General features: G+C 39.3%; 1 protein-coding gene across 5 annotated transcripts in view; it reads left to right on the forward strand.

The window, feature by feature from the left end:
• The window catches only part of REV3L (REV3 like, DNA directed polymerase zeta catalytic subunit), a 216,175-nt gene that overhangs the window by 178,595 nt on the left and 14,010 nt on the right, over window positions 1-23,570 (forward strand). For 3 of the 5 annotated variants that reach the window (XM_004753515.3, XM_004753516.3, XM_045080202.1), the window contains exon 32: window positions 5,385-6,533. The exons of 1 other annotated variant lie outside the window; for it this stretch is intronic. In XM_004753515.3, the coding sequence (XP_004753572.1) occupies window positions 5,385-5,525 (141 nt within the window). In that variant the 3' untranslated portion in view covers window positions 5,526-6,533. Of the gene's footprint in view, window positions 1-808; window positions 2,697-5,384; window positions 6,534-23,570 lie in introns of those variants that run through there. One more of the 5 variants, XM_045080201.1, reaches the window with a different exon arrangement.

The raw sequence follows: 23,570 nt of genomic DNA on the forward strand, positions 1-23,570 counted from the left end.
AAAATCCAGTTGTCCTACAGAATTGCTAGTAAACTTGGAAGGCTCACAGTTCTAAGAGTCCAGATAGAAAATAGTTAACATAACTGGGTCCTTTTTTTTTTTGTTTTTAAGATTTTTGACAGAGAGATCACAAGTAGCCAGAGAGGCAGGCAGAGAGAGGAGGAAGCAGGCTCCCTGGTGAGCAGAGAGTGCGATGTGAGGCTCAATCCCAGGACCCTGGGATCATGATCTGAGCCAAAGGCAGAGGCTTTAACCCACTGAGCCACCCAGGTGCCCCAACATAACTGGGTCTTAATCTGTGCAAGAGAACTCTTACAAATGAGTCAACTGTCACAGAGGGGTTAAGTAATTTGCCCTGTGTTACATTGCTAATAAGCAGTTGGCTGGGATACAGGCATAAAATACAGAGATGATTTTTCAAATATGGAAATTTTAGCAGAAATAAACAACAGAAATCTCTTGAAAGAAATTGGAAATTGAAATCTGAAGAAAAATTTTCTAGCACGTTTTTTAAAAACAAAGTAGTATATTTTTTAAAGGAATGATTATATCTTACCCCATCACATTTCATGTTACACTTGTAGCTTTCAGGCTAGAGAACACAATTTTGGAGTGGAGTTTGTTTTGTCTCATTTTAGAAGAGCAGTATATAAAGTACTTGAAATGTTTGAAAACCAGCCAAATAATTGAGAGGTAGTGTGAGTTAGTGGGAAATGAATTATGCTGATAATAATGACATCAGGATTCTAGTCTGGACTTCATAATATCGGCTTTGTCCTTTGGCCTGTTTTATCGGCCTGTTTTGTAGGCCCCATCTAGCTCTGGTGTTGTAAATTCTCTTCTACAATCAGCCTCACAGTCCTAAAGTATCCAAACCGCTACGTGAAGGCCAGGCTCTGCACCCTATCCTCAAGGTAATGTGTTGAATCAAGACAGAGTATCCATCCACAGTCAGTAAAACTTAGCTGCCACGAAGGTGACCAGGGAGAGAACACTTTGAAGAATTTGAATATTTTCTGAAGATAATCAAGGGTTGATAAAGCGCAGACTGTTTGCTCTGCACCATTCTAACCACTACAGTTAGTATTGGCAGGAAATCCTTAAGTTTTCGAGAGCACAGCCAGTCCTCCAGAATCCATTAGGCAGATCTCATTAAGGATGGTAGACTCGGAAGGGAGGGTTATTTGATGCGCCACAGAAGCCTCGCCTGCCGAAAGAAGTTGATTTTTCCTCTCCCCATCCAGCCCCTTAAGTAGTTCTAAGTAGCCTCACTTTCCTCCTTCCCTTCTGTTACCATCCATTCTCTCCCCTTGGACTCCGGCAACAGCCACCTGCCTCGTCTGCGTTCCGGTCTGCGTCCGGTTTTGCGAGCGACCGCCTGTGCGAGCAGGGGGCGGGGCAAGCGCAGAGGGCGAAGGAGAGGAGCAGAGCCCCCCGGGCCCAGAGCCCGACGCTGGGCTCCCTCTCACGACCCTGAGATCATGACTGAGTCTAAGTCGGGAGCTGGAGGCTTCTTCGACTGAGTCACCCAGCCGCCCGTCTGCATTCTAACACTAGCTAGAATTGTATTTTAAAAGTACCAGTCTGGTGCTCTTTCTCTCTGATGATTCGAACTCCGGGGTGGGCTTTGTAAGTCCGCCTCCGTCCGGGCGCCTCCTGCCACCTCTGCCCGCGCGCCGCTACGCCGCCCTCCGTGCATCCCATGCTGAACTTTCGGTCCATGAACGCACTTGAATTTCTTCCGTGTTCTGGCCTTTTAAAATCCTATTCCTTCTGTCTGGAGTGCTTTCCTCTACCTCCATGAATCATCCTCTACAAGGAATCCGCTTAAACCCCTAGACCCGGTGAAGCCTTCCCTGCAGTGGGCTCCCGCCATAAGCTCTTCTGCCTGGCTGTGCCTGTGTGTGTGTCGGGCTTCCCCCGCTGGCAAGCTCGGGAGCCCAGGGAGGGTAGAGGCCCTCCTCTCTCGTACTGCTGCGTCAGCTGTGCCTGAGCAGAGTCCTGCCCAGGGCGGCAGTAAGAATTGGGACATAGAACAGCTTCTTGCTGATGCACAGGGGAAGCAGCGGTATGTCACGGGGGCGATTACCAGCCCATTTGCAACCACTTCCGTGTTAGTGTTCGGGTTCTAGTCCGTGCAACCACTGAAGTCACTGGGTGCTCCCAGCTTCTATTTTATAGGTTGCTGCCCCGGTGATAGCAACCAACCCCATAGCAGATTGTCTTGTTGGCTTCTATTACAAGGCGCAAATGTGAGCAGGACCTCCGGAGTCCCACTGAAGTCGAAGGCTGTGTAGGTCTCTTCTCTGGACCTTCCTAGCTTCTGCCTTCAGTGACCTACACCACACTAGTTGGTGCCATTGATTTAACTAGATCCCTTGGTCAGGATTGGGTCTTATTTCATATAGAAATACATAAAAGAAGGGATGTTGTTGTATAAATAAGGATGACTCATGATCTTTCAAAAGACATTTTAAACTTTAAAGCTTTTTTTAAGAATTAAAATGTGTTAACTGTATACTAACTAATCTGTAGAAATTTGCATAAAGCAGAAATTATAGGAGATATAATAAGAAATAGAAATATAGTAATAGATTTTCACATGCTTCTCAGCCCAAGAACAATCAAGTGATCAAAAAGTAGTTATAGGGTGCCTGGGTGGCTCAGTGGGTTAAGCCCCTGCCTTCCGCTCGGGTCATGATCTCAGGGTCCTGGGATCGAGTCCCGCATCGGGCTCTCTGCTTGGCGGGGAGCCTGCTTCCCCCTCTCTCTCTCTGCCTGCTTCTCCATCTACTTGTGATTTCTCTCTGTCAAATAAATAAATAAAATCTTAAAAAAAAAAAAAAGTAGTTATAGAAGATATAAACAACATAAGGTAGACCTTATGATTATTTATCAAACCCTGAAAGCCAGTATTCTAGGATACACCTTTTTTCAAGTGTTACAGAATGTTAAAAAATTGACCCTATCTTAGTCTGCAAAGAAAGCTTTTAATAAGGAGCACCTTTGTGGCTCAGTCAGCATCTGCTTTCAGCGCAGGTCATGATCCCAGGGTCCTGATAGCAGGTTCCCTGCTCAGCTGAGAGTCTGCTGCTCCTCTCTTCCCGTCTCTCTCTCAAATAAATAAAATCTTTAAAAAGAGAGAGAGAGCCTTAATAAACTAACAAAAGTTGGAAGTACTACAGACATTTTATCAATGCAATGCTATAATGCTAGTAATTCATTTTAAACTCAGAAAACAAAATGATCATTACACTTGGAAACTTTAACTCTCTCTTAAACACACACATAATATTCTAGACAGCCATAGCAGATCTCAGAGAAAAATTCATCGCCTTAAACACTTTTAATAATAAACATGAAAGAGTGAAAGTGAATGAAATAAGCATCTGATTGGCTTTCTTATGTCTTCAGAATTTTTCAAAAGCTAGCAGAAAGAAAGACTACAGCAGACTTTCCTTTTTTTTTTTTAAATGTCTGCCTCATGAGCTAAAAAGTAAGTATCCAGGTTGTAGTGTTTCGAGTTTTAAAACATAAGCTGAATTAAGATGTAGCATTCCAGGGTTTAAATCACCAGTAATGGATCTTGAAACTAAAAATTGAGTTAAGATTTAAAGTGGCAAGTAATTCCATCCTGGCTTGTTTATACGGCACAGAGGGTGCATAAATATGGATCTGTGTGCCCAGCCGCTGACACTCAGTTGTAGCACAGAAGCTCTATATTTGGGAAGAGATGGGAGCCTCCTGGCAGAGACTCCTAGGGAAAGGTGTCCTAGTAGAAGAGCATCCTTAGTCCTCGGAGAGCACACTCGGTCAGTGCACAGTTTCTCAGGAGTTCGCTCGGACGGTGTCCGAGTACTGGACACAGTAAGCACTGTGCTCGGAAGAATGTCCCCTCCGGATGACTGGAAGGTCTTGGGGCAAAGAACAAAAATGTTGAGACATCTCAAAAAGAGAAGCTCTTTGAGATACAGATCAGAGAACCACTAAAGCAGTTTGATTTCTCTCTGAGATCATCTGGAGTAGAGGCAGCTGTTTGCATCTGTTCTGTAAACACACTGTTGGATACACTATTCAAATAAAAACCCAGCCTGTACTTGCTTGACCCTTGGATCCACATTTAATATCCTTTTTAATTTTTTGATGTTTTTCATGTTTTATAATCTTTTTAACCTATGTGTGACCTGAGACTTTGTTTAATATCTGATCATTAAGACATTATCATGCTGCTCCACCGCTAAAAATAGCATTAATTATTTTTCTTTAGACCAAATCTTATTGAACATCCAGATCACCTGGGGGCCTTAAAAAGTATACATATCCTTAGGCTCTTTTGCCTGAGGATTGTGATTCATTGGTCTGGGATGGGCCTTGGGTGTTAGTATACTTTTAAGCTCGTGTATAGCAAAATATGAGAACTACTGATCCGGACTACTACTTTCTAATTCGTATCTTTTGATTTTTTTTTCCATACTGACATTTTTCTCTTCTGGAATCAGAAAATGGATCGCTTATTATTGGCATCTAAAAAGATAAATCTGAGTAATTTGAAAAAAAAAATTAGTGTTTATAGCTCATTTAAAAGATAGTCTTTCGGGGCACCTGGATGGCTCATTTGGTTAAGCGACTGCCTTCGGCTCAGGTCATGATCCTGGAATCCCGGGATCGAGTCCCGCATTGGGCTCCCTGCTTGGCAGGGAGTCTGCTTCTCCCGCTGACCTCTTTCCTCTCATGCTCTCTCACTCTCATTCTCTCTCTCTCTAATAAACAAATAAAATCTTAAAAAAAAAAAGTTTTTTTTTTAAAGATAGTCTTTCATGGTAATTGGGTAGCTTATTTGTGGATCTTAATATACCATTGACCCTTGAACAACATAGGGGTGGGGTAACTACCCCCCCCAGTCAAAAATCCACATAGGAATTTTGACTGTCCAAAAACTTAAATTACTAATCGTCTACTGTTGATGGAAAGCCTTACTGGTAACACTTAACACTTATTTTGTATGTTACATGGATTATATACTGTATCTTTAAGCTAGAGAAAACAATCCTTAAGTTAGAGAAAAACTTATTTTTTCTCTAGCTTCCTTTAAGAAATTTGTAACATTTATAATAGTGTACTGTGAATTTATTGGAAAAAAAAAATCCATATACAAGTGGACCTGTGCGTGTCAAATCCATGTTGTTCAAGGGTAACCTGTAATATCCGTCAGGGTAGTTGGGCTTCAGAGATGAGAATTAATGAAACTTTCTGAAGTGTGTTGCATCTCATCCGTCTGCCAGTAACCTACAGTGGGCCAGAGAGGAAGGGTTGTGCGAGTTTGCGGTTAACACACACACACAGGGACTTTGCTACTGTTTTACGTATCCCGCTTATGCTTTCAGATCTGCAAGAACTGCACAGGGTGCTTTGACCGGCAGATCCCGTGTGTTTCTCTGAACTGCCCAGTACTTTTCAAACTCTCCCGAGTAAATAGAGAATTATCCAAGGCACCATATCTCCGGCAATTACTAGACCAGTTTTAAACTGTCAAAATCACAGAATTCCAGGTGCTATTTTTTTTTTTCGGTGTTTACCACTAAACTGTTGTGCATGGTGCTTTCTCAACTTTTCATCGAGTCAAGTATGTTCACTGTCTATTATCTGAAGACTATGAAGGCTTTTATGCTAACTGAATTAACAGTTGTACTTGTTGATCTCTGAATAGCTCACTTCTTACAATGTACAGATCCTTCTTCATCCTTTTATAACGTATGTGTTCAGTTTGCTCCAGTATGTGTAACATCTTGTAAATCCATTTGAGTAGATGATACTTACTTCCCTGTGGAAGGAGCACTGAAAACCTCTTTAAAAAAAAAACAAAACAAAAAACAAAAAAAACCATTTGTGTGTTTTCCTTGAACTATCTGTATCAAGACGTGTTACTTAGAGATACTCATTCACTTTATAATTTTGACTGCGAAATATTTTGTAAATACACTTTTTTACTTTTCAAACAACTGAGTAAAATAATGTGCAATGAATTTTATACAAATGATTTTCAAGTTGTTAGGTATATTTCCTCTAGGTTTTGCTTGACTCAGAGTAGAGTTGTTATTTTGATCAAACTGTGCAAACAATAGTACCATGTGTAGCATTTTGAAATGTTATTTTCTAAAACCGCTGTCTTGCTTTAGTTATTCCTGGGGCATTGTGAGGAACTGTGCAAAGACATTTTTGTTACAAACCTGTGGGCCTGTTGCAATACTTTAAAAATAAAAAATTTTATTCCATTTTTGCTTGTTTTGTATAGACATTTCTATTGCTTCTAAATATGCTTAAAATATTTTCTTTCCTTACATACTGTACAGTTAATCTTATTTGCCATCATCTTGAACACAGAATGTGTATTTAGAATATTTGTATAACTGTATAAAATGAAAAAGGAATTATGTGGTCAGTGCATTGTTTTCTAAACTGGAAATCATTTTGTTTTTAAAAGTTAATAATGGAAACCATATTAAAGTTGAATAAAATATGAAATATGGCTGTGATTTATCTTGATATCAGTGGTATTATCATCATGTTTTATATGCCTCTGTTGGTTACATCTGCCCTACTCCTTTCTAAATTTTAATGCAGTCAGTTTAGTTCTTTGTTATATCACAACTGATGCTGCAAATTCCCTCACCCAAAACTGATTTTTAAAAATGTGGGGCACCTGGGTGGCTCAGTGGGTTAAGCCTCTGCCTTCTGCTCAGGTCATGATCCCAGGGTCCTAGGATCGAGCCTCGAATCGGGCTCTCTGCTCAGCGGGGAGTCTGCTTCCCTTCCTCTCTCTCTGCCTGCCTCTCTGTCTACTTGTGATCTCTGTCTGTCAAATAAATAAATAAAAATTTTTAAATAAATAAAATAAAAATAAAAAATAAAAAATGTGACAGCAAAAGTTAGCCCAGAAAAAATTCAGCTCTCATCCTTTTATAGTTAGAAGAATCTACTTACTAGAGTTCCTGTGTACACTTTCACTTAGCTATAATTAATCATGAAGCCAAGACTTTCCAGAGGGAAAGCAATAATTATTTTTTTAAGTTAAATGCCAATTTTTTCAGTAGAAAACAATTCTTATTTTAACACAGGAAGCTCATCTCAGTATATATCAGAAATGGGTCTTCCATTGCCAAATCAGAAGTTCCAAATACAGGGGGAGGGAGGATTCATTTCTAAAAATGAGACCATAGATACGGAATCACAGAACCACAAATCATGTTTCTGCACATATTTCCCCAAAGTTCTGCAGAGACAAGCCCCACTTTGAGGAAATTTGTTTGGGAGGCTGGGGCTGGCCCTCAAAATTGGGATTCTGTTACCCTGTTGCCTGGCAGTCGTTGGTCTGTCCTTTCTAAGTTCGGTGCTAACAGGACTCCCACTTCCATCAGCTTTCCCCTTGTAGCCAGAGACGGTGTTCTCAGCAGAATAACTGTTCTCAAGTTCTTTACAGTTGAACACAGCCAGACTAGCAAATGATTAGCAAACCACAAGTGCCCAAAACTACTCTGGCTTACGCTCTTCCCATATCTCTGGTTCCCTTTCCCGGAGGAAGTACGTCCCTTGGAACACGGTCATCCTCAGGGCCTGCAGCCTCGCTGCCCTTTACCGAGATTCAGTCACCCGTGTTGAGGCTGGGACTGACTTGACCAAAACAGTATTTTGCAAGAAGCTTACAGCATGCTTTCATAATTATTTTCCCTCCCTTTCCAAAACTACTCCTCAGCTATTAATAATTTTGCCTTTCACCCAGACCACAAAAAGAAAAACCATTTCTGAGTAATGCTGGAGAGGTAATGTCATTAAACATCCCCGTAAGTCTTTTAAAAACATCATTTTCTCTCATTCTGTCCACTTCCCACCAGTGCCTTTCTCTAGACGTAAAGTACGAACAAAAGCTACTCTCTGTCCCGCACCGGAGAAATCCCATTCAACAATGGGAAACAGACAAATGCTGAGCTTATATTCAATTTTGTATGAACTTCAATTTTCTATGTCTGTGAAGACGGCCAGGACATTGGGAAAAACATAAAATGTGAACACGGACAGTTACAGAATTTTTAGATGGAGTAGTCCTGCCAGGGCCGGAGCAGGCCGCCCAGAGAGTCTGTGGACCCTCCAGCCCTGCGCACAGTCACACGCCCCTCGCCGGGAGTCTCAGGAGAAGACCAGTCCTTGCCATCAAGTGTGCTGCCCCGATGACCTAAAATTCTCTAGCAGAGCTAGAGTTTATGCCAGTGCATTCCTACAGCTATGTAATCGTGATCTTTCCATCTACTCTCTTCTTTTGCGTCACAACAACCACAGGGATAGTCTTTTAGGGTCTATCAAATAAGCTTGTAAGTTCATTTCTCAATTTCAGAATAATGTTTCTTAAGATACTCACATATTTGATTTTATAAAGTAAAAAACCTGGCTACAAATGACATGAGGGCTCTGCCATGACCAGAGGGGGAGAGAGAAGGCAGCAGGGCACAAGAAGCTAATTTTGGGCTCTGTATGTCCCAGTCTCAGCCAGACGTGGAGGATAGTCTGCCTGGTGCACCCCAGGACACCGTGTCTCTTTCCCCTGATAGAATGAGACCTGGCCGGGAGCCATTTGGGGCTTCATAGAAGTGAATGAAATCTAATGCCACTAATGCCCCAGAGTTCTGCTTAATAAATAGCTTTCTACGGAAATTAGTCGGGGATTGTCTCTAGTAGTATTTGAGGTCTGAGGACGAAATCCTAAGACGGCACTGAATTGACCATCTGTCCTGTTGCCTTGTCCATTCCCATAGCTGTTTTGTCACCTTGGCCAATCTCCAGAAGTGGCTTACACAGCAAATGTGTTGTAGACGAATTCTCAGATTTCTAAAATCAGGTTTCTGTGTCTATTGGGGCAGGACAGAATATCACCAGGAAGATAGAAGAGATATTTTTAAATCAAAATACCATCTTACTGCCTGAGTCTTTACCTGAACTTGCCACTGATGCCATCGCAGGTGCCTTTCTTCTGGGGGAAGGATTGGGAGAGTCCAGGGCAACAGTGGGCTAGGAGAAAGGAGACCCATACCCTGGTCCTCATAATTGCTACCGCAAAGGCAAAACTTTGGAAAAGCCACTACCTTGGTCACAGAGATTAAGAAGTTTCAAAACCAATCATTCTTTGAAGGCAGGATAATAGCACCTGCCCTGATGACTTGGTAGAGGCTTTAAGAATGGGACTATGGATGGGTGCTCCAAGTTCCACAAATGTAAAGTAGTAGTTATTCAATAAATATTTACTGAGCACCTAAGAGGCGCTGCACATTTTGCTCATCTAGAGATACCAATGTAATCCACTGTCCTCAGGTATGTCACAACCTATCAGGAGAGACAGATAAGTAATGACATTGGTTTCAAGATTATGAAATAAAGATGTTTTTGCCTCTTCCTCTTCTATTGGGTGAACCCAAAAATAAGAGAAAGCCAGCATTAGCGAACTCCAGAAAAGCTTAGGAACAGAAGACCCCACGTGGGAACCAGTTATTTAAAGGAAGCAGTTAGACCTCATGGACCAAACCTGACTCCACATACTCAGGTAACTGCCCCCTCACACACACACACACAAATAGAGTTTAGTCTTACTCTACAGCAAATGAGAAACAGGCACTGAACATGGAAACGCTGGGCACTGATGGGGGCAGGACTAGGTATACCACGAAGAACGGGGATTAACTGCGTCTTTAACAATAGAGTGAGACCCTCTGCCTCACACCATGCCAAGGTGCAAAACCCCAAAAGCCAGGTCTACATTCCCATATCACTGTGTGCAGCTTTGGCTCATAATAAATACAGGCTTGTTTTAAGATTTATTTATTTGTCAGCGAGAGAGCACAAACAGGATGAGCGGCAGGCAGAGCAGGCAGAGGGAGAAGTAGGCTCCCTGCAGAGCAAGGAGCCTGATGTGGGACTCGGTCCCAGTATCCTGGGATCATGACCCAAATCGAAGGCAAATGCTTAACTGACAGAGTCACCCAGTCATCCCAATAATTACAGATAATTGTGTGTGCCATTTGATATCAGTATCTCCATTCAATTCTACATATCATATAAATTCTATATATATCAAGTCAGAGATCATGTCTGATGTGCTCCCTAACATAATCCACCACCAGCATAACACTGTCAGATTACTGATAAATAACAGTGAATTGAAGGGTTTAAAATACCCACCTGGGGGGGGGGGGGGGGTGGCTGGGTGGCTCAGTGGGTTAAGCCTCTGCCTTTGGCTCAGGTCATGATCTCGGAGTCCTGGGATGGAGCCCTGCATCAGGCTCTCTGCGCAGAGGGGATCCTGCTTCCCCTTTTCCCTCTGCCTGCTGCTCTGCCTACTTGTGATCTCTCTCTCTGTCAAATAAATAAATAAAGTCTTTAAAAATAAAATAAAATAAAAATAAATAAAATGCCCACCTGGTGAAAAGCTGACAGCAATTCCCATAAGGTCAGAAACAAGACAGGGATGTCCCCTCTCACCAGTATTATTTAACATAGTATGGAAGTCCTAGCCTTAGCAATCAGACAATAAAAGGCATGTAAATTGGTAAGGAAGAAGTAAAATTTTCACTATCTGCAGATACATGATACTATATACAAAACCCTAAAGACTTCACCAAAAAAACTACTAGAACTGATAAATGAATTCAGTAAGAGTTGCAGGATACAAAATCAATATGCAGCAACATACCACTGTATTTCTATACACTAATAATAAAGGAGCAGAAAGAGAAATTAGGAAAAAGTCCCATTTACAAATGAAGCAAAAATAATAAAATACCTAAGAATAAACTAAACCAAGGAGGTAAAAGACCTGTACTCTGAATACTATAAAACACTGATGGAAGAAATTGAAGATGATACAAACAAAAGATTCCATGCTCGTGGGTTTGAAGAACAAATACTGTTAAAATGCCCATGCTACCCAAAACAATCTACAAATTTAATGCAACCCTGTTAAAATACCAATAGCATTTTTCCACAGAACTAGAATAATCCTAAAATTTGTATGGAACCATAAAAGACCTCAAATAGCTAAAGCAATCTTCAAAAAGAACAAAGCTGGAGGTATTGTAATCCCAGATTATAAGACATTCTACAAAGCTGTAGTAATCAAAACAGTATGGTACCAGCACAGGCACATAGCTCAGTAGAATAGAATAGAGAGCCCAGAAATAAATCCTCAATTTTCTGGTCAATTAATCTTCTACAAAGGAGACAAGAATATGCATTGGGAAAAATACAGTGTCTTCAACAGATGGTGTCGGGAAAACTGGACAGCAAAATGCAAAAGAATGAACTAGACCACAATCTTATACCATACACAAAAATAAACACAAAATGGATTAAAGGACTAAATAAGAGACATGAAACCATAAAAATCCTAGAAGACAACACAGTCAGTAATTTCTCCAATACTGGTTGTAGCAAAATCTTTCTAGATAGGTCTTATGAGGCAAGAGAAACAAAAGCAAAGATAAACTACTGGGGCTACATCAAAATAAAAACCTTCTACCCAATAAAGGAAATAATCAAAAAAACTAAGAGGCAACCTACACAATGAAAGAAGATATTTGCAAATGACACATCCCATCAAAGTTCAGTATCCAGGAGGGGGAGGAGCAAAATGGCAGAGGAGTAGGAGACCTAAATATCATTGGGTCCCAGGAGTTCAGCTAGATAGTTGTCAAACCATTCTGAACACTTATAAGCTCAACAGGAGATAGAAGAGCAGAAGAGCACCAATTCTAAGAACAGAAAACCGACCACTTTCTGGAAGGCAGGACTGGCAGAGAAGTGAATCCGAAGCGACAGGAAGATAGACCGTGGGGGGAGGGGCTGGCTCCTGGCAAGCTGTGGAGCAGCAGAGCACAAAATCCGAACATTTAGAAGTCTGCTCCACTGAGGGACATTGCTCCAGAGGCTAAACAGAGGGTGGAGCCCTCATAGGGACAGTGTGGTCTCAGGACCCACGGGGTCACAGAAAGACTAGGGTGCCTGAGTGCGGCAGAGCTGTCAGATATTGGAGTGGGGAAGCCGGCAGCAAAGATGGAGCCAAGGAGGGGGCTCTCAGTTCAGGGTTACCTTACACCATGATCCGAGTCACAGTCCGACCACTGCTCTCTGAGCAGGGACCCCACAAGTGGCAGATCTGGGGAGACCCCTCCTTCCTCCTCCAGGAGGAGCAGAGCAGGAGCTGCACTTCAGATCTGCTGGGCTTGGAGACTCCAAACAGAGCCGTGTACCAGAGATAGAAACAATTGGTCACAGGCTGGGTGAGCACGGAGTGCGGCTGGAGACCAGGGAGGGGGAGGGATTGACGGCTTTTCTCCAAGGGCACACTGAGGAGTGGGGCTCCCAGTTCTCCGTTCCTCTGGGCCCTAGATTGGGAGGCCAACGTCCTCATTCCTGTCCTCCAAAGCTGTATGGAAAGCATTCAGGTTACAAAAGCTACTGAGAGGGAAACCAAGCAGATCACTTAGCATGGCCCCCAGCCAGGGTGGTGCAATTCTGCCTCAGGCAAAGACATTTGAGAATCATGGCAATAGGCCCCTCCCCCAGAAGATCAGCAGGAACATCCAGCCAAGACCAAGTTCAGTGAGAACTGTGGAACTCCAGAGCTAGAGGAAAGCAATACATAGAATTTATGGCTTTTTACCCACGATGCTTTACTCTTTCAAAGTTAACTTTTTTAAATTTTATTTTCGTCTTATTCTATTTTTAAAAATTTTCCTCTTTTCTATTTTAATGTTTTTTAACTATTTTATCTTATCAATACCTTTTTAAAAAATCTTTTAAAATCTTCAGTACTATAGTCATACTCTATCCCTTCATTGTATTTAATCTTATTTTTTGTATACACAGAGGTTTTTCTTAATTTAAAATTTTGGGATACAGTTTCTTCTAAAAAATCAAAATATACCCCAAATCTAGCACATGGCTTTGTTCAGATCTCCAGCCCAATCACATTCTTTCTCTTTTTTTTTTTTCCAACCAATTTCTTATCAATTCCTTTTTTAGAATCTTTAATTTTCATCTTTACAGTCATAGTCCATCCCTTCATTGTGTTACCCTTATTTTTGTGTATTTTTTTCCTTTCTTTAAAATTCTGGGAGGCAGTTTCTTCTAACAGGCCAAAATACACCCAAAATCAAGTGATCAAGTATGTGGCTCTGTTAATCTATTCAGCAGTCTAGTGTGTGTGTGTTTTCTTTTTTCCTTCTTTAGTCTTCACCTGGTTTTGGGTCTCTTCTGATTTTGTTAATGTATATCTTTCTGGGGTCATTTCTACCCTTTTATATTTTGTTCTCTCCTTCTTATCTAAGAATCTTATCTAACATTCTATAATATATAGGTAAGATATAGATATATATATATATATATATAAGAATCTATTCTTATCTGGATAAAATGACAAGGTGGAAAAAATCACCCCAAAAGAACAAGGGTTCCTGGGTGGCTTAGTCAGTTAAGTGACTGCCTTCAGCTCAGGTCGTGATCCTGGAGTCCTGAGATTGAGGCCCGCATCAGGTTCCCTCCTCAGTAGGGATTCTGCTTCTCCCTCTGATCCTCTCATGTTCTCTCAAAAATAAATAAATAATTTTTATTTATTTATTTATTTTAAAGAGCAAGAGGCAGTTCGGATGGCTAGGGACCTAATCAATACGAACATCAGCAATTCAGAATGACGATTATAAAGGTGATAGCTGAGCTTGAAAAAAGCATACAAGGTACTAAAGAATCCCTTTCTGAAGAAATTAAATCCCTTTCTGGAGAAATAAAAAAACTAAAATCTAACCAAGTTGAAATGAAAAAAAGTTATTAATAAGGTGCAATAAAAAATGGAGTCTCTTTCTGCTAGGATAAATGAGGCAGAAGAGAGAATTAGTGATATAGAAAACCAAATGATGGAAAATAAACAAGCTAAGAAAAAGAGAGAGAAACAACTACTGGATGACAGGGGAGAATTCGAGAGATAAATGATACCATAAGATGAAACAACATTAGAATAATTGGGATCTCAGAAGAAGTGGGGGCAGAAAGTATATTGGACCAAATTATAGCAGGGAATTCCCCTAATTTGGCAAAGGGAACAAGCATCAAAATCTAGGGGGCACAGAGAATCCCCCTCAAAATCAATAAAAATAGGTCCACACCACATTATCTAATAATAAAACTTACAAGTCTCAGTGACAAAGAGAAAATCCTGAAAGCAGCTCAGGACAAGAGGTCTGTGATGTACAACAGTAGAAATATTAGACTGGTGGCACACCTAGCCACAGAGACCTGGAAGGCCAGAAAAGATTGGTATGATATAGTCATAGCACTAACAAGAAAAATATGCAGCCAAGATTACTATATCCAGCTAGGCTGTCATTGAAAATAGAAAGAGAAATAAAAAGCTTTCAGGACAAACAAAACTTAAAAGAATTTGCAAACACTAAACCAGCCCTCCAGGGAATACTGAAAGGGTCCTCTAAGCAAAGAGAGAGCCTAAAAGTAACATAGACCAGAAAGGAACAGAGATAATATACAGTAACAGTCACCTTACAGGCAATACAATGGCACTAAATTCATATCTTTCAAAAGTTATTCTGAATGTAAATGGGCTAAATGCCCCAATTAAAAGACACAGGGTATCAGATTGGATTAAAAAAAAAAAAAAAGACCCATCAATATGCTGTCTACAAGAAACTCATTTTAGACCCAAAGACACCTCCAGATTTAAAGTAAGGGGGTGGAAAACTGTTTACCATGCTAATGGACATCAAAAGAAAGCTGGGGTGGCAATCCTTATATCAGATAAATTAGATTTTAAGCCAAAGACTATAATAAGAAATGAGGAAGGACACTATATCATACTCAAAGAGCCTGTCCAACAAGAAGATCTAACAATTTTAAACATCTATGCCCCTAACATGGGAGCAGCCAATTGTATAAACCAATTAATAACAAAATCAAAGAAACACATTGACAACAATACAATAATAGGAGGGGACTTTAACACCCCCCTCACTGAAATGGACAGATCATCTAAGCAAAAGATCAAGGAAATAAAGGCTTTAAATGACACACTGGACCAGATGGACATCACAGATATATTCAGAACATTCCACCCCAAAGCAACAGAATACACATTCTTCTCTAGTGCACGTGGAACATTCTCCAGAATAGATCACACCCTATATCACAAATCAGGTCTCAACCAGTAAGAAAAGACTGGGATCATTCTCTGCATATTTTCAGACCATGATGCTTTGAAACTAGAACTCAACCACAAGAGGAAAGTCAGAAAGAGCTCAAATACATGGCTGCTAAAGAGCATCCTGCTAAAGAATGAATGGGTCAACCAGGAAATTAAAGGAGAAATTTAAAAATTCATGGAAACAAATGAAAATGAAAACATAACTGTTCAAAATCTTTGGGACACAGCAAAGGTGGTCCTGAGAGGAAAGTATATAGAAATACAAGTCTTTCTCAGGAAACGAGAAAGGTCTCAATTACACAACCTAACCTTACACCTAAAGGAGCTAGAGAATGAGCAGCAAAGAAAGCCTAAACCTATCAGGAAAAGAGAAATCATACATTTCAGAGCAGAAATCAATGAAATAGAAATCAAAAGAACAGTAGAACAAATCAATGAAACCAGGAGCTGGTTCTTTGAAAGAATTAAGAAGATCGATAACCCCCTGGCCAGACTTATCAAAAAAAGAAAGGACCCAAATTAATAAAATCACAAATGAAAGAGGAGAGATCACAACCAACACCACAAAAATACAATTATAAGAACATATTATGAGGGGTGTCTGGGTGGCTCAGTCGTTGAGCATCTGCCTTTGGCTCAGGCCATGATCCCAGGGTCCTGGGATCAAGCCCCATGTCAGGCTCCTTGCCCTGTGTGGAGTCTTCCTTTTCCTCTCCCACACCCCCTGCTTGTGTTCCCTTTCTCGCTGTGTCTCTCTCTGTGTCAAAAAATAAAATCTTTAAAAATATATATTATGAACAACTATACACCAGCAAATTTGACAACCCAGAAGAAATGGATGCATTCCTAGAGACATATAAACTACCAAAACTGAACCAGGAAGAAACAGAAAACCTGAACAAACCCATAACCAGTAAGGAGATATCATCAAATTCTCCCAACAAACAAAAGCCCAGGACCAGACAGCTTCCCCAGGGAATTCTACCAAACACTTAGAGAAGAAGTAATACCTATTCTCCTGAAACTGTTCCAAAAAATAGAAATGGAAAAAAAAAAAAAAAACCTTCTAAACTCATTTTATGAGGCCAGCATTACCTTGATCCCAAAACCGAACAAAGACCCCATCAACAAGGAGAATTACAGAACAATATCCTCACCAAAATACTAGCCAATAGGATCCAACAGTACATTAAAAGGATTATCCCCATGACAAAGTGGGATATATTACTAAAAAATCAACCAATGTGAAAAAACACATTAATAAAAGAAAGAATAAGGGGACGCCTGGGTGGCTCAGTTGGTTGGACAACTGCCTTTGGCTCAGGTCATGATCCCAGAGTCCCAGGATCGAGTCCCGCATCGGGCTCCCAGCTCCATGGGGAGTCTGCTTCTCCCTCTGACCTTCTCCTCGCTCATGCTCTCTCTCACTGTCTCTCTCTCAAATAAATAAATAAAATTTAAAAAAAAAAAGAAAAGAAAGAATAAGAACCATATGATACTCTCAATAGATGTTGAAAATCATTTGACAAAGTACAGCATCCTTTTTTGATCAAAACTCTTCAAAGTGTAGGGATAGAGGGTACATACCTCAATACCATCAAAGCCATCTATGAAAACCCACAACGAATATCATTCTCAATGGAGAATGTTTGAGAATATCATTCTCAAACTCTGTTTTTCCGAACACGGCAGGAACACGGCAGGGATGTCCACTGTCACCACTGCTATGCAACATAGGACTACAAGTCCTAGCCTCAGCAATCAGACAACAAAAAGAAATTAAAGGCATCAAATTGGCAAAGAAGAAGTCAAACTCTCACTCTTTGCAGATGATATGATACTTTATATGGAAAACCCAAAAGACTCCACTCCAAAACTGCTAGAATTCATACAGGAATTCAGTAAAGTGTCAGGATATAAAATCAATGCCCAGAAATCAGTTGCATTTCTATACACCAACATCAAGACAGAAGAAAGAGATATTAAGGAATCAATCCCCTTTACATTTGCACCCCAAACCTTAAGATACCTAGGAATAAACCTAACCAAAGAGGCAAATAATCTTTACTCAGAAAACTATAAAGTACCCATGAAATAAATAGAAGAAGAAAAAGAAATGGAAAAACATTCCATAGTCATGGATTGGAAGAACAAATATTGTGAAAATGTCTATGCTACCTAAAGCAATCTACACATTTAATGCAATGCTTATCAAAATACCATCATTTTTTTTCAAACAAATGAAACAATTAATCCTAAAATTTATATGAAACCAGGAAAAGACCCCAAATAGCCAGAGAAATGTTGAAAAAGAAAACAAAAGATGGCAGCATCACAATTCCAGACATCAAGCACTATCACAAAGCTGTCATCATCAAGACAGTACGGTACTGGCACAAAAACAGACGCATAGATCAATGGAACAGAATAGAGAGCCCAGAAATGGACCTTCAACTCTTGGTCAACTAATCTTCGACAAAGAAGAAAAGAATGTCCAGTGGAAAAAAGACAATCTCTTCAACAAATGGTGTTGGGCAAATTGGACAACCACGTGCAGAAGAATGAAACTGGACTATTTCCTTACAACACACACAAAAGTAGACTCAAAATGGATGAAAGACCTCAGTGAGAGACAGGAATCCATCAAAATCCTTGAGAACACAGGCAGCAACCTCTTTGACCTCAGCCACAAAAACTTCTTCCTAGAAACTATGTCACAGGCAAGGGAAGCAAGGGCAAAAATGAACTATTGGGACTTCCTCAAGATCAAAAGCTTTCGCATAGCAAAGGAAACAGTCAACAAGACCAAAAGACTACGACAGAATGGGAGAAGATCTTTGCAAATGTAGTATCAGATAAAGGGCTACTATCCAAAATCTATAGAGAACTTATCAAACTCAACACCCCAAAAAACAAATAATCCAATCAAGGAAAGGACAGAAGATATGAACAGACATTTCTGCAGAGAAGATATCTAAATGTAAAAGTGCTCAACATCACTTGGCATCAGTGAAATACAAATCAAAACCATAGTGAGATACCACCTCACACCAGTCAGAATGGCTAAAATTAACAAGTCACGAAACAACAGATATTGGTGAGGATGTGGAGAAAGGGGAATCCCCCTACACTGTTGGTGGGAATGCAAGCTGGTGTGGCCACTCTGGAAAACAGTATGGAGGTTCCTCAAAAAGTTGAAAATAGAGCTACCTTACAACCCAGCAATTGCACTACTGGGTATCTACCCTAAAGATACAAATGTAGTGATCCGAAGGGGCATGAGCACCTCAATGTTTATAGCAGCAATGTCCACGATAGCCAAACGATGGAAAGAACCTAGATGTCCATCAACAGATGAATGGATAAAGAAGATGTGGGGTGTGTGTGTGTGTGTATGTATATACATATATATATACACACCACATGTGTACACACCACACAAGGAAACAATGGCTTTGAATGACACACTAGACCAGATGGATTTAACAGATATATTCAGAACACTCCATTTTAAAACAGCAGAATACACATTCTTTTCAAGTGCACACAGAACATTCTCTAGAATAGATCACATATTAGGCCATAAAACAAGCAAATTCAAGAAGACCATGCACCTTTTTTGACCACAACACTATGAAACTAGAGGTCAACCACAAGAAAAAAATCTGGAAAGACCGCAAATACATGAAGGTTAAATAACATCCTACTAAACAATAACTGGGCCAAACAGAAATAAAAGAAGAAATTAAAAAGTACATGGAAACAAATGAAAATGAAAACATAACAGTTTAAGTCCTTTAAGATGCAGCAAAAATAGTTCTGAGAGGGAGATTTATAGCAATACAGGCCTACCTCAAGAAACAAGAAAAATCTCCAATAAACAACCCAACCTTACATCTAAAGGAGCTAGGCAAAGAACAACAAGCAAAACCTAATACCAGCAAAGGGAGGGAGATAATAATACAGCAGAAATAAATGATACAGCACTTTAAAAAACCAACAGAAGAGATCAATGAAAGCAGAAGCTGGTTCTTTGGGGGAAAAAAAATCAATTAAACTGATAAACCTCTAGACAGACTTATCGAGGAAAAGAAGGAAGGCTCCAAATAAATAAAATCACAAATGAGAGAGGAGAAATAACAACAAACATCACAGAAATACAATTATAAGAGTATTAGGAAGAACTAGATGCCACGAAATTGGACAGCCTAGAAGAAGTAGATAAATTCTTAGAAATATATAACCTATCAAAACTGAAACAGGAAAAAATAGAAAATTTAAACAGGCCAATTACCGGCAAAGAAATTGAATCAGTAATCAAAAAACTCCCATCAAACTAAAGTCCAGTACCAGATGGCTTTACAAGCAAATTCTAACAAATATTTAAAGAGTTAAGGCTTACTCTTCTCAAACTATTCTAAAAAAAAAGAAGATAAAGGAAAACTTCCAAAAGCATTCTGTAAGGCCAGCATTACTCTGATACCAAAACCAGCTAAAGACACTACAAAAAAAGACAACTCTAGGCCAATATCTCTGGTGAATATAGACTCAAAAATCCTCTACGCAGTATTAGCAAACCAAATCCAACAATACGCTTAAAAAATAATTCACCACAATCAAGTAGGATTTATTCCTGGGTTGCAAGGGTGGTTCAATATTTGCAAATCAATCAATGATACATCACAATGAGAACCATTTGATCATTTCCATAGATCCAGAAAAGGCATTTGACAAAGGACAACATCAATTCTTGATTTAAAAAAAAAAAAAAGCCTCAACAAAAGTAGGTTTAGATGAAACATACCTCAACATAATAAAGGCCATCTATGAAAAGCCCACAGCTAACCTAATCCATAATGGGGAACTGAAACTGAAATAGGGAAACTGAAAGCCCTTTCCTTAAGGTCAGGAATGAGACAGGGATGTCCACACTCATCACTTTTATTCAACAGAGTACTGGAAGTTCCAGCCACAGCAATCAGACAACAAAATGAAATAAAAAGGCATCCAAATTGGTAAGGAAAAAGTAAAACTCTTAAACTATTTGCAGATGACATGACACTATATAGAAAACCCAAAAGACTCCATCAAAAAATTACAAGAACTGATAAATAAATTCAGTAAAGTCACAGAATACAAAATCAGTATGCAGAAATCCACTGCATTTCTATACACTAAAAATGAAGGACCAAAAATAGAAATTAAGAAAACAATCCCATGTACAATTGGACCAAAAATTAAAAGATACCTAGGAATAAACCTAACCAAAGACATGAAAGACCTGTACCCTGAAAACTATAAAATAATGATGAAAGAAACAGAAGGTGACATAAAGATATTTCTATATCAGTATAGAAATATATATATCTGTATTTCTATACAGTCCATGATCATGGATTGGAAGAATACTGTTAAAAGGTCTATACTACCCAAAGCAATCTACACTATAGATTAATGCAATTAATAAAATCCCTATCAAAATACCAACAACACTTTTCATAGAACTAGAAGAAATAATCCGATGGGACCACAAAAGACCCTGAATAACCAAAGCTATCTTGAAAAGAAAATTCAGGGGACTTGGGTGTTAAGGAGGGCATTTATTGCAATGATCAGTGGGTGTTATATGTAAGTGATGAATCACTAAATTCTACTCTTGAACTGAACATTACACTATATGTTAACTAACTAGAGTTTAAATAAAAACTTGAAACCTTAAAAAAAAAAAAGATAACAAAAAGCAAAGCTGGAGGTATTACAATCCCAGACTTCAAGTTATATTACAAAGCTGTAGTAATATAAAACAGTATGGTACTGGCACAAAACCAGACACAAAGATTAATGGAACAGAAAGAAAACCCAGGGGGCCTGGGTGGCTCAGTTGGTTAAGCTTCTGCCTGCTTCTCCCTCTGCTCCACCCCCTGCTTATGGTCTGTCTCTCTCAAATAAAATAAAATCTTTAAAAAAAGAAAAGGAAAAAAAAAAAGAATAGAAAGCTCAGAAATAAACCCACAACTATATGGTCAATTTTTGACAAAGCAGGAAAGAATATGCAATGGAAAAAAGACAGTATCCTCAACAATGGAGAAACTGGACAGCAACATGCAAAAGAATGAAACTGGACCACTTTTTTACACCATATACATTAAAGACCTAATTGTAAAACCTGAAACCATAAAATTCCTAAAAGAGAGAACAGGCAGTATTTTTTCTGACATCAGCAATAGCAATTTTATTCTAGATTGATCCTCTGAGGGAAAAGGAACAAAAGCAAAAAATTACTGGAACTACATTGAAAGAAAAACCTTCTGCACAGCAAAGGAAATAATCAACAAAACTAAGAGGCAACCTACACAATGGAAGAAGATATTTGTAAATGACACATCACATCAAGGGTTAGTATCCAAGTTTATAAAGAACTTATACAACTCAATAACCAAAAACCAAACAAAGCAATTAAAAAATGCACAGAACTCATGAACAGACATTTCTCCAAGGAAGACATCCTGATGGCCAACAGACACATGAAAAGATGCTCAACATCATTTATCAGCAGGGAAATACAAATCAAAATGACAATAAGGGGCAAACATCTCAGATTCCCTCCCTCTTTGGGAGCTTTGTACCATCACTCAATAAACTTTACAATTGCTTAAAAAACTTTGCTTTGCTGCCCACCTTAAAATAAGGTGTTTTACGTAAGCTTCATGGTAATCACAAGCCAAAACATATTTTAAATATGAAAAGATAAAGGGATTTGGGGTTCCTGGTGGTTCCATCACTTAGGCTTGTGACTCTTGGTTTCTGCTCAGCTCATGATCTTGGGCCCCATGTAGGGCTCTCCACTCAGCGTAGAGTCTCTGAGATTCTCTGCCTCTCCCTCTGCTCCTCCCCCTCCTCTCTCTCAAATAAATAAAATTGTTTAAAAAAAGAAAGGAGTGTGGTGATGGGCACTTTAATAGGGATGTTATACTGAACTGATGAATTGTTGAACACTACATTAAAAATTAATGATGTTGGCTAATTGAACACAATTTTAAAAAATAAAAAATTTTAAAAAGAAAGGAATCTAAGGCTACTACTGCAGAAAATCATCAAATCACAAAGCAAGGAAAGAAACAAAGGAATTACAAAATAGAGAACAATTAACAAAACTGCAATAAGTACATACCTACCAATAACTACTTTTTTTTTAAAGATTTTATTTATTTATTTGACAGACAGAGATCACAAGTAGGCAGAGAGGCAGGCAGAGAGAGAGAGGAGGAAGCAGGCTCCCCGCTGAGCAGAGAGCCCAACGCAGGGCTTGATCCCAGAACCCTGGGATCATGACCTGAGCCGAAGGCAGAGGCTTTAACCCATTGAGCCACCCAGGCGCCCCCCAATAACTACTTCAAATGTAAATGAACTAAAATATCCAATCAAAATACACAAAATCGGTGCACGGGGACAGTACCTGGCTGGCTTGGTCACTACAGCATGCAAGTCTTGATCTCAGAGTTGTGAATTTAAGCCCCACACTGGGCTTGGAGCATACTTAAATACACACACACACATACACACACACACACAGTGGATGAATGGATTAAAAAATAAGACCCAATGATTTGCTGCCTACAAGAGACTCCCTCAACTTTAAGGACACACACAAACTGAAAGTGAAATGGCTGAAAGAGATATTCCATGCAAATGGAAACCAAAATAAAGCTGGGTTAGCTATACTTGCATCAGACAAAATAGGCTTTAAAACAAAGTCTCTAATAAAAAACAAAGACCACTATATAATGATAAAGGGGTCAAACAAAGGATGTAACATTTGTAAATATTATGTACCCAACATACACGCACCTAAATATATAAAGCAAATATTAAAAGACCTAACATGAGAAATGGAGAGCAATAAAAAAATAGTAGGGGACTTCATTACCCACTTCCATCAATGGTTATATCATGCAGAGAGAAAATCCATAAGAAAACACTGGCCTTTAATGACTCATGAGACCAAACATACGACATTTATAGAATATTCCACCCAAAATCAGCAGAATACACATTCTTCTTAAATGTACATGGAACATTCCCCAGCATAGATATTAGGCCACAACAAGTCTTCATAAATTTTAAAAGACTGACTTCTTGTCAAGTGTCTATTCTGACAACAATGGTATAAAACTAGAAATTGATTACAGGAAGGAAATAGAAAATTCACAAATATGTTGAGATTATACAACATGCTACTGAACAATGAGTCAGAGAAGAAATCAAAAGAGAAATTTTAAAATACCTCGAGACAAATGAAAATGGAAATACAATATACCAAAAC

This window comes from Mustela putorius, unplaced genomic scaffold (genome assembly GCF_011764305.1).
Source record: "Mustela putorius furo isolate JIRA1106 unplaced genomic scaffold, ASM1176430v1.1 tig00000450_pilon_pilon_pilon, whole genome shotgun sequence".
Taxonomy (NCBI): Eukaryota; Metazoa; Chordata; class Mammalia; order Carnivora; family Mustelidae; genus Mustela; species Mustela putorius.